The sequence below is a fragment of the Schistocerca cancellata genome, chromosome 1 (genome assembly GCF_023864275.1).
Source record: "Schistocerca cancellata isolate TAMUIC-IGC-003103 chromosome 1, iqSchCanc2.1, whole genome shotgun sequence".
NCBI classification, from domain to species: domain Eukaryota; kingdom Metazoa; phylum Arthropoda; class Insecta; order Orthoptera; family Acrididae; genus Schistocerca; species Schistocerca cancellata.
The window spans coordinates 741976484-741988719 of NC_064626.1; the positions used below are offsets into that span (position 1 = coordinate 741976484).

Sequence of the window (12236 nt, forward strand, 5' to 3'; positions counted from 1 at the left end):
AGTTATTTGAACAAAAAATACATTGTGGGAAAATCAATAACATTGAGGTAATGCTATTAAGGAACTGGGCCAAAAAGATTAAAAGTTATCAGTAACAGACTACTTGAACCAGTTAACAGTTTTAATTATTTAGGAAACCTAGTAAGTTACCAGCTTTATAGACGTACAGGCAAAAAACTTTGTCAGTTCTGGTTTTTATATATATATATATATATATATATACCTAAAAATAAAGATGATGTGACTTACCAAATGAAAGTGCTGGCAGGTCGACAGACACACAAACGAACACAAACATACACACAAAATTCAAGCTTTCGCAACAAACTGTTGCCTCATCAGGAAAGAGGGAAGGAGAGGGAAAGACGAAAGGATGTGGGTTTTAAGGGAGAGGGTAAGGAGTCATTCCAGTCCCGGGAGCGGAAAGACTTACCTTAGGGGGAAAAAAGGACGGGTATATACTCGCGCACACACACACATATCCATCCACACATATACAGACACAAGCAGACATATTTATATATATAGAGGGAAACATTCCACGTGGGAAAAATATATCTAAAAAGAAAGATGATGAGACTTACTAAACAAAAGCGCTGGCAGGTCGATAGACACACAAACAAACACAAACATACACACAAAATTCTAGCTTTCGCAACCAACGGTTGCCTCGTCAGGAAAGAGGGAAGGAGAGGGAAAGACAAAAGGATTTGGGTTTTAAGGGAGAGGGTAAGGAGTCATTCCAATCCCGGGAGCGGAAAGACTTACCTTAGGGGGAAAAAAGGACAGGTATACACTCACACGCACACACACACATATCCATCCGCATATACACAGACACAAGCAGACATTTTTAAAGGCAAAGAGTTTGGGCAGAGATGTCAGTCGGGGCGGAAGTACAGAGGCAAAGATGATGTTGAAAGACAGGTGAGGTATGAGCGGCGGCAAATTGAAATTAGAAATTAGCGGAGATTGAGGCCTGGCGGATAGCGAGAAGAGAAAATATGCTGAAGGGCAAGTTCCCATCTCCGGAGTTCTGACAGGTTGGTGTTAGTGGGAAGTATCCAGATAACCCGGACGGTGTAACACTGTGCCAAGATGTGTTGGCCGTGCACCAAGGCATGTTTAGCCACAGGGTGATCCTCATTACCAACAAACACTGTCTGCCTGTGTCCATTCATGCGAATGGACAGTTTGTTGCTAGTCATTCCCACATAGAACGCTTCACAGTGTAGGCAGGTCAGTTGGTAAATCACGTGGGTGCTTTCACACGTGGCTCTGCGTTTGATCGTGTACACCTTCCGGGTTACAGGACTGGAATAGGTGGTGGTGGGAGGGTGCATGGGACAGGTTTTACACCGGGGGCGGTTACAGGGGTAGGAGCCAGAGGGTAGGGAAGGTGGTTTGGGGATTTCATAGGGATGAACTAAGAGTTTACGAAGGTTAGGCGGACGGCGGAAAGATACTCTTGGTGGAGTGGGGAGGATTTCATGAAGGATGGATCTCATTTCAGGGCAGGATTTGAGGAAGTCGTATCCCTGCTGGAGAGCCACATTCAGAATCTGATCCAGTCCCGGAAAGTATCCTGTCACAAGTGGGGCACTTTTGGGGTTCTTCCGTGGAAGGTTCCGGGTTTGAGGAGATGAGGAAGTGGCTCTGGTTATTTGCTTCTGTACCAGTTCGGGAGGGTAGTTACGGGATGCAAAAGCTTTTTTCAGGTTGTTGGTGTAATGGTTCAAGGATTCTGGACTGGAGCAGATTCGTTTGCCACGAAGACCTAGGCTGTAGGGAAGGGACCGTTTGATGTGGAATGGGTGGCAGCTGTCATAATGGAGGTACTGTTGCTTGTTGGTGGGTTTGATGTGGACAGACGTGTGAAACAGGCCATTGGACAGGTGGAGGTCAACATCAAGGAAAGTGGCATGGGATTTAGAGTAGGACCAGGTGAATCTGATGGAACCAAAGGAGTTGAGGTTGGAGAGGAAATTCTGGAGTTCTTCTTCACTGTGAGTCCAGATCATGAAAATGTCATCAATAAATCTGTACCAAACTTTGGGTTGGCAGGCCTGGGTAACCAAGAAGGCTTCCTCTAAGCGACCCATGAATAGGTTGGCATACGAGGGGGCCATCCTGGTACCCATGGCTGTTCCCTTTAATTGTTGGTATGTCTGGCCTTCAAAAGTGAAGAAGTTGTGGGTCAGGATGAAGCTGGCTAAGGTAATGAGGAAAGAGGTTTTAGGTAGGGCGGGAGGTGATCGGCGTGAAAGGAAGTGCTCCATCGCAGCGAGGCCCTGGACATGCGGAATATTTGTGTATAAGGAAGTGGCATCAATGGTTACAAGGATGGTTTCGGGGGGTAACAGACTGGGTAGGGATTCCAGGCGTTCGAGAAAGTGGTTGGTGTCTTTGATGAAGGATGGGAGACTGCATGTAATGGGTTGAAGGTGTTGATCTACGTAGGCAGAGATGCGTTCTGTGGGGGCTTGGTAACCAGCTACAATGGGACGGCCGGGATGATTGGGTTTGTGAATTTTGGGAAGAAGGTAGAAGGTAGGGGTGCGGGGTGTTGGTGGGGTCAGGAGGTTGATGGAGTCAGGTGAAAGGTTTTGTAGGGGGCCTAAGGTTCTGAGGATTCCTTGAAGCTCCGCCAAGGTAATCCCATTCCTGATGTCCAGGCGGAGCTTATAATATATATATATATACACACACAACACCAACAACCTGACAACAGCTTTCGCATCCCACAACTACCCTCCCGACCTGGTACAAAAGCAAATAACCAGAGCCACTTCCTCATCCTGTCAAACCCAGAACCTCCCACAGAAGAACCACAAAAGTGCCCCACTTGTGACAGGATACTTTCCGGGACTGGATCAGACTTTGAATGTGGCTCTCGAGCAGGGATATGACTTCCTCAAATCCTGCCCTGAAATGAGATCCATCCTTCATGAAATCCTCCCCACTCCACCAAGAGTGTCTTTCCGCCGTCCACTTAACCTTCGCAACCTCTTAGTTCATTCCTATGAAATCCCCAGACCACCTTCCCTACCCTCTGGCTCCTACCCCTGTAACCGCCCCCGGTGTAAAACCTGTCCCATGCACCCTCCCACCACCACCTATTCCAGTCCTGTAACCCGGAAGGTGTACACGATCAAAGGCAGAGCCACGTGTGAAAGCACCCACGTGATCTACCAACTGACCTGCCTACACTGTGACGCATTCTATGTGGGAATGACCAGCAACAAACTGTCCATTCGCATGAATGGACACAGGCAGACAGTGTTTGTTGGTAATGAGGATCACCCTGTGGCTAAACATGCCTTGGTGCACGGCCAGCACATCTTGGCACAGTGTTACACCGTCCGGGTTATCTGGATACTTCCCACTAACACCAACCTATCCGAACTCCGGAGATGGGAACTTGCTCTTCAATATATCCTCTCTTCCCGTTATCCACCAGGCCTCAATCTCCGCTAATTTCAAGTTGCCGCCACTCAAAAACATCTTTGCCTCTGCACTTCTGCCTCGACTGACATCTCTGCCCAAACTCTTTGCCTGTGTATATGTCTGCTTGTGCCTGTATATGTGTGGATGGATATGTGTGTGTGCGCGCGAGTGTATACCCGTCCTTTTTTCACCCTAAGGTAAGTCTTTCCGCTCCCGGGATTGGAATGACTCCTTACCCTCTCCCTTAAAACCCAAATCCTTTCGTCTTTCCCTCTCCTTCCCTCTTTCCTGACGAGGCAATCGTTGGTTGCGAAAGTTAGAATTTTGTGTGTATGTTTGTGTTTGTTTGTGTGTCTATCGATGTGCCAGCGCTTTCGTTTGGTAAGTCAAATCATCTTTGTTTTTATATATATTTTTCCCACGTGGAATGTTCCCCTCTATTATATTCATATCATTAATTTGAACCCAACAATTACGTTTGTTATTGTCACTGTTGCATTTCGAAATCTTTTCTGTCGTCTTATTTTCTCTTTTTGTTTTTGCCAGTAGTTTCACTTTGTATTCACCTTCTCCTTTTTACCGTAATTTACTATACAATTTTATCCCGCCTATATATACTCAATAATACGTCACCCACTTCCAAACCATAACCAAAAAAAATTTTTTCTGCTTTCAACACTACTGCTGCTATAAAATCCACCGTTTCTAGTTTTCAAACAGTTCCTTTCACCTATTAAACAACCATTTCGGCTAGTTCTGATAACTTTCGCTTTATTTCCATTTCCGTTTTTCCCACATCACTGATTATTTTTAGCCGCTTCCCACAGGTTTTAACGTCATTATTTGTTCGCCAGACAATTGTTAGCCTCGTTTTCATAATCTGCCACCACAAAACCACTCCTTTTAATACATTTACATTTTAACTCTTTCCTGACGAAGCAACCGTTGGTTGCGAAAGCTAGAATTTTGTGTGTATGTTTGTGTTTGTTTGTGTATCTATCGACGTGCCAGCGCTTTCGTTTTGAGTCTTGGTCCGCCACACAGTTTTAATTTGCCAGGAAGTTTCAACAAATTAGAGAACTGAATGTTGAAGGGATAAACAACACAGCAGGTGGAAAGAGCATGTGAGCAGAATGCCAGAAGAAAGATCGATGAAACAGTTATTGAGATAGTCAGAGAGGATGGTTTGGTTTGGTTTGGTTTGTGGGATTAAAGGGACCAGACTGCTACGGTCATCGGTCCCAGTCAGAGAGGACGAAGAAGCCCTGTTGAGCCCAAAATGATAAGGGTTCTTCATCTCTGAGAAACTACTGCAACCTACATCCTCCTGAATCTGTTTAGTGTATTCATGCCTTGGTCTCCCCTACAATTTTTACCCCCCTCACTTCCCTGCAATACTAAATTGATGATCCCTTGATGCCTCAGAACGTGTCCTACCAACTGATCTCATCTTCTAGTCAGGCTGTGCCATAAATTTCTCTTCTCCCCAATTCGATTCAGTATTTCCTCATTAGTTACGTGATCTACCCATCTAATCGTCAGCAGTCTGTAGCACCACATTTCGAAAGCTACTATTCTCTTCTTGTCAAAACTATTTATCATTCGTGTTTCACTTCCATACATGGCTACACTCCATACAAATACTTTCAGAAATGACTTCCTGACACTTAAATCTATACTCGATGTTAACAAATTTCTCTTCTTCAGAAACGCTTTCCTTGCCATAGCCAGTCTACATATTATATTGTCTCTACTTCGACCATCATCAGTTATTTTGCTCCCCAAATAGCAAAACTCATTTACTACTTTAAGCCTCTCATTTCCTAATCTAATTCCCGCAGCACCACCCGATTTAATTCGACTAAATTCCATTGTCCTTGTTTTGCTTCTGCTGATGTTCATCTTATATCCTCCTCTCATGACACTGTCCATTTCGTTGAGCTGCTCTTTCAGGTCCTTTGCTGTCTCTGACAGAATTACAATGTCATCTGCAAACCTCAAAGTTTTTATTTCTTCTCCATGGATTTTAATTCCTACTCCAAATTTTTCTTTTGTTTCCTTTACTGCTTGCTCAATATACAGATTGAATAACATCATTGATAGGCTACAATCCTGTCTTACTCCCTTCTCAACCACTGCTTCCCTTTCGTGCCCCTCAATTCTTATGACTGCCATCTGGTTTCTGTACAAATTTTAAATAGCCTTTCACTCCCTGTATTTGTCCCCTGCCACCTTCAGAACTTGAAAGAGAGTGTTCCAGTTAACACTGTCAAAAGCTTTCTTTAAGTCTACAAATGCTAGAAACATAGGTTTGCCTTTCCTTACTCTATCTTCTTAGAAAATTCGTAGGGTCAATATTGCGTCACGTTCCAACATTTCTAGGGAATCCAAACTGATCTTCCCTGAGGTCTGATCTTGTTAGTAGTTTGCAGCCGTGAGCTATGAAACTGATAGTTTGGTAATTTTCACACCTGTCAACACTTGCTTTCTTTGGGGCTGGAATTATTATATTCTTCTTGAAGTCTGAGGGTATTTTGCCTGTCTCATATATCGTGCTCACCAGATTGTAGAGTTTTGTCTGGTCTGGCTCTCCCAAGGCTATCAGTAGTTCTGATGGAATGCTGTCTACTCCCAGGGTCTTGTCTCGACTTAGGTCTTTCAGTGCTCTGTGTGACTCTTCACGCAGTATCATATCTCCCATTTGTTATTCAGCTACGTCCTCTTCTATTTCCATAATATTGCCCTCATGTTCATCGCCCTTGTATAGACTCTCTATATACATGTTAAGATAGTAACTGATCTCGCAGGAACAGATACCATTGATGACCATGCAGCTTCTCTAGCATAAATGATAATTAATTGAAACCTTCAGCTGCCTATAGCTGAGGGTTTCAATTAATTATCACTCTCTATACACTCCTTCCACCTTTCTGCCTTCCCTTCTTTACTTAGAATTTGTTTTCCATCTGAGCTCTTGATATTCATACAAGTGGTTGTCTTTTCTCCAAAGGTCTGTCTAATTTTCCTGCAGGCAGTATATATCTTACCCATTTTCACATTTGTCCTCTAGCCATCCCTGCTTAGCCATGTTGCACTTCCTGTCAATCTCATTTCTGAGACGTTTGTATTCCTTTTTGCCTGCTTCATTTACTGCATTTTTATATTTTCTCCTTTTATCAATTAAATTCAATATCTCTTCTGTTACCCGAGGATTTCTACTAGCCCTCGTCTTTTTACCTACTTGATCCTCTGCTGCTTTCACTATTTCCTCTCCCAAAGCTATGCATTCTTCTTGTACTGTATTTCTTTCCCCCATTCTTGCCAATCATTCCCTAATGCTCTCTCTGAAAGTCTCTACAACCTCTGGTTCTTTCAGTTTATCCAGGTCCCATCATCTTAAATTCCTATGTTTTTGCAGTTTCTTCAGATTTAATCTACAGTTCACAAACAATAGATTGTGGTCAGAATCCACATCTGTCCCTAGAAATGTTTTACAATTTAAAACATGGTTCATAAATCTCTGTCTTACCATTACATGATCTATCTGAAACGTTAGAGTGTCTCCAGACCTCTTACATGTATACAGCCTTCTTTCATGATTCTTAAACCGAGTGTTAGCTATGATTAAGTTATGCTCTGTGCAAAATTCTACCAGGAGTCTTCCTCTTTCATTCTTTATCCCCATTCTGTATTCACCTACTACTTTTCCTTTTCTTCCATTTCCTACTATTGAATTCCAGTCCCCCATGATTATTAAATTTTCATCTCGCTTCACTATCTGCATAATTTATTTTATCTCATTGTACATTTCTTCGATCTCTTTGTCATCTGCGGAGCTAATTGGCATATAAACTTTTACTACTGTGGTTGGCATGGGCTTCGTGTCTATCTTTGCTACAATAATGTGTTCACTATGCTGTTCGCAGTACCTTACCCTAGCTTCTATTTTTTAATTCATTATTAAGCCTACTCCTGCATTACCCATATTTGATTTTGTATTTATAATGCTGTATTCACTTGACCAGTAGTCTTGTTCCTCCTGACACCGAGCTTCACTGATTCCCACTATATCTAGCTTTAACCTATCCATTTCCCTTTTTAAATTATCTAACCTACCCGTCCGATTAAGGGAGCTGTATTCACTTGACCAGTAGTCTTGTTCCTCCTGACACCGAGCTTCACTGATTCCCACTATATCTAGCTTTAACCTATCAATTTCCCTTTTTAAATTATCTAACCTACCCGTCCGATTAAGGGAGCTGACATTCCATGCTCCGATTCATAGAACGCCAGTTTCGTTTCTCCTGATAACAACGTCCTCGTGAGAGTAGGCCCCACCTGGAAAACTGAATGGGGGACTATTTTACTTCTGGAATATTTTTCCCAAGAAGACATGCCATCATTATTTAACCATACAGTCGAGTTGCATGGCCTCGGGAAAAATTAAGAGTGTAGTTTCCCCTTGCTTTCAGTCATTCGCAGTACCAGCACAGCAAGGTCATTTTGCTAATGTTACAAGGCTTGATCAGTCAATCATCCAGACTGTTGCCCTTGCAACTACTGAAAAGGCTGCTGCCTGTCTTCACGAACCACACGTTTGTCTGGCCTCTCAACAGATATCCTCCCGTTGTGGTTGAACTACGGTACAACTACCTGTATCGCTCAGGCACACAAGCCTCCCCACCAACAGCAAGATCCATGGTTCATGGGAGGAGGATTTTAATGCTGCCAAGTTTTTATTTCTGTACATCTTTCAAGCAAAGATTCCATTATCATTGTTTTCAAGATTTACTTGAGGCTTCTCAACATCTTTGAATAGCATAGTGTGAATCTTGGAAACCCTGACAATGGAACTCGCTCTTAAATATCTATTGGAAGTAAAAACCCAAAATACAGACATTCAGTGGACTTTTATACATAAAATATATGTCTTTCATAGTGTCTGTGCACCACATGGAACAATTGGGAGTTAATAAAAAATAAATAATTGAATAACTTTGTTGAGAATAACATTTTGTAAATTTATATTTCAGTGTTTACAAAAACTTTGTGTGATATTGCTAACAGCTGAACAGTGGCCAGCATGAGCTGCATGACCATTTTATAAACATCGTTATTGGTGGATAACGCAGCACTATGCTTCTTAGAGTTTGAAAATTGTACCACATTCCCAGTTATTGCTTGTTTGTACATTGTGGGTACTATGGTATGTGACGATATGATTATCCCAATTCTCAAAGATTCCTTTAATTGTCACATTTGGATAGGAAGTCTCCAGACAAACATGTATTTCATTTGTACATCATCATCATCATCATCACCACCACCAACAACACTGTTTCAGGAATTGTAACAGCATCCTGAGAATTAATTAGAATTCTTTTGATATTTCTCATCTTAACAAAACATTTCTAATACTTCACTAACAATTTTGTTTTGCATTGGTATTTACCTTGTTGGAAAAACTGGCCTGAGATTCCAATTAAATGCATCGATTATGTTACATTTAACTGTTATATCAGATTGTTTCTTAGAAACTATCTTCCTTTACATTCTGGTTTGAATTATATAATGAATATATTGTATTCATTTAATTCAAATATACTGAGAAAAGTGTTCTTGTATTAAACAGGAGGAGGCTGGGTTGATGGACTTACACCAAGCACAAAGGATTCAACACCGGAACTGGAAGATGTAGAGGGAATGTCAACGACAGTTGTTTCTCCAATAGGCCGGAGCAAGACAAAGAGGTGTGTACTTTTGAATGTTGTGATATGTGGCAAAACATACAGTTGCTGCTAATAGGCCTGTTATTTCAGAGAGCAGCGAAGTGGGAATACGTTGTACCAGGAATTGAGTTTTCAAGATGCAGAAGCACTCGGTGAAATGGATGAAGGGGCAGATATTACAGGTATAATATTTGCTTAAAGTAGTGATATATAACACTGTTCTTTACAATGGAGCAATCTTAATGTGAACAGTCTACTTCAGAGACTGAGTGTATTACCTGTCTGCACTTGTACTGGAACAGGCCTAGGGATCCACTCAACCCAACAAGAACAGCCGACTACAGTTTTTAAACTGACGCAACAAAGATATTATCAATTTTTATTTGAGGAGCATCCACAACAATTCTGCAACATGTTCATGATAAACAAACCTGCCATAGTTGTAAAATACGTTAGTGACTGAAGTCTTGCCAGGCAGAAGCCTCTATGCACTACCATGGTTTCAAGGTCTTAGCCTCATCATCAGATGTATCTGAAATCCAGCAGTAGTAAGGCATCAGGTCCATGCCCAAACAACAAGTAGGCACGCATCTACTATAGGTGATCCATCAAATAACATCCCTAAGTGCTGTAGCGGCTATTGCTGTCAAATGATATCTAATTTAGAGCCTGGGGTAGTAACCTATCTCCTATCAAAGTGTGACCTTTGCTGGTCTAAAAGTGATTTATTTTGAAATTGGGAGCATGTATTTGTTTGTCCAGTTACGGTAAATGTAGCAGGTAGTGCTCGACTGACCACTGCTCTTACTGCATTTATCTCAGTCAGATGGCTTGTAAGAATAAGCTAATGCCTAGCTAAGCTATATAGTGGAGTGAGGTGGCCTGTCTTAGGTGAACACCTTACAACCTCTATATGCAGTGAGGACAGTCCCCTGAGGTTTCCCAAAAAGCCAACACCAGCCGGTAATTCTAGACACATGAATTCAAATTCCTCTAATCAGATCAATGCCTAGACCAAGATGGAACTACAGAAAAGCAGACTGGACTAAATTCTCCAAAGAACTTGATAAAGTGATCAGATGGATCCCCCCACTAAGTGAAAATTTTGAAAGATTCATCAGAGCAGTTTCAACGACAGCAAAAAAAATGTGTGCCTAGAGGATTCCGGAGAGAATATATCCCAGTCTGGCGTAATGACTGCGAAAAACTCCTTATCAGTCCTATTTAACCACCAGTGACAGTGGAACTGCTACAGAACTTCCTAAGACACCTTGATAAAGCTTGTAAAGAGTGCTGGTAGTAAAAAACAAAGTCTGGATTTTAAGAGGTCAAGTAGAGAGGTATGGAACCTCTTGAGAAGACTGGGAGGAGGTCGACCACCCACCCGAAAAGATCCTGAAGTAACACCAGACCAGGTTGCAAATAGAATAAGTTCTTGCTCTCCAAAGCACCCCCACTTAAGCCACACCAAAGAATGGTTAAGAAAAAGCTTAGAAACCTGAAGTAGAAGGCACCCAACAAGTCGGAGTACTCCAGAGACTTCATTGTAGATAAGATCACTGCAGCAGTCAAAGAAATGAAAAAAGGCTAAGCTCCAGGATTTGATGGGATACACCCAGAGTTCCTCATCAGTTGTGGTAAAAGGACACATAGATGGCTTGCAAGTTTCTTCACCAATAATATGCTATCAGGAAAAATTCCAAAAGCATTCAGAGGAACAAAAATCGTAGCAATACCGAAGCTGGGTAAACCAGCGAAAAAAAACTGCTAGCTATTGTCCAGCCACCCTTGTGAGCTGCTCCTTCAAGTTTTGGAAAGAATCATCCTCAACCGAATTGGTTCAAAGATCCATGAAGTTATTCTCATCGATCAGGCAGGATTCAGACCAAACAGAAACTGCGGATACAAAGTGCTCAGCCTAACTACACACATAGAAGCTGGATTCCAACGTCGCCTTAAAACATCAGTGGCTTTTATTGGTCTTACAGCTGCCTATGATACAGTATGGAGACAAGGACTCTTGCACAAACTTGCCAGTGTTATACACTGCCAAACCACAATCAGGCTCATAAGCAACATGCTGTCTGAGAGACACTACCTAGTAGTCCGTGGCAACCAACTAAGCAGAAAGAAGAAAGGTGATAAGGTCTTCCGCAAGGCTCAATTTGGCACCAATCCTGTTCAACTTGTATACATCTGACCTCCCTGAAACAGAGTCAAGGAAGGTCATCTATGCAGACGATCTGGTCTTGGCCACCCAACAGAGAACAATTGAAGCTGGTGAGATCCTATCCGCAGATCTAAGCACAGTAGACGATACTTCAATAAGTGTAGACTGATACCAAAACCAACAAAGACTGAAGTCAGCTCCTTTCACCTTAACAGCAGAATGATCAATGTGAAGTTGAATGTCACTTTCAATCGTCAGGTCCTCCACCACCGAGACTCTCCAAAATATCTAGGAGTGACTCTTGATAGAACCCTCTCTTACAGAAAGCACATAGAAAACACCGCATCAAAGCTGAGGTCACGCAATATCATCATACGGAAGCTGAGTGATACCTCATGGGACACAAGAGCTATGACACTGTGATGCACTGCCTTCGGGCTGGTCTGTTCTGTTATCGAATATTGTGCTCCAGTGTGGCTTAATAGCACATATGTGAGAAAAATTGATGTGGAGCTAAATGCAGCAATGCAGATCTAAGCGCAGACTACATCAGATCTACTCCTCTGTAGTGGTTACCATCTCTAAGCAACATTGCGCCACCAGACCTCCAAAGACAGAATGCCCTCCTTAAGGAATACCAAAAATTACTTAAAATCTCCGTCCTTCCAATGCACTCCGACATTCCTGCACTCCGAATGAACCAATTAAAATCTAGGCAGCCATCTGTCCTACTGGCAGAATCACTATAGGCAGCTACTTTCAGTGTCAACAAAAAGTGGACAGAAATGTGGAACACTATTGCCCATGAGGAACATCAAACCCTCCAAAGACCTGACACACGACCAGGCGGTATGGAACTAACACAATGTTCCTTGAAAACAATTAATTGG

The 12236-nt window shown here is 42.3% G+C and overlaps 1 protein-coding gene across 12 annotated transcripts in view; it reads left to right on the plus strand.

The window, feature by feature from the left end:
* Positions 1-12236, plus strand: part of LOC126185655 (C-Jun-amino-terminal kinase-interacting protein 4) — a 270109-nt gene that overhangs the window by 24966 nt on the left and 232907 nt on the right. For all 12 annotated transcript variants that reach the window (XM_049928155.1, XM_049928156.1, XM_049928146.1 and 9 more), the window contains exons 6-7: positions 9080-9197; positions 9267-9358. In XM_049928155.1, the coding sequence (XP_049784112.1) occupies positions 9080-9197; positions 9267-9358 (210 nt within the window). The remainder of the gene's footprint in view (positions 1-9079; positions 9198-9266; positions 9359-12236) is intronic.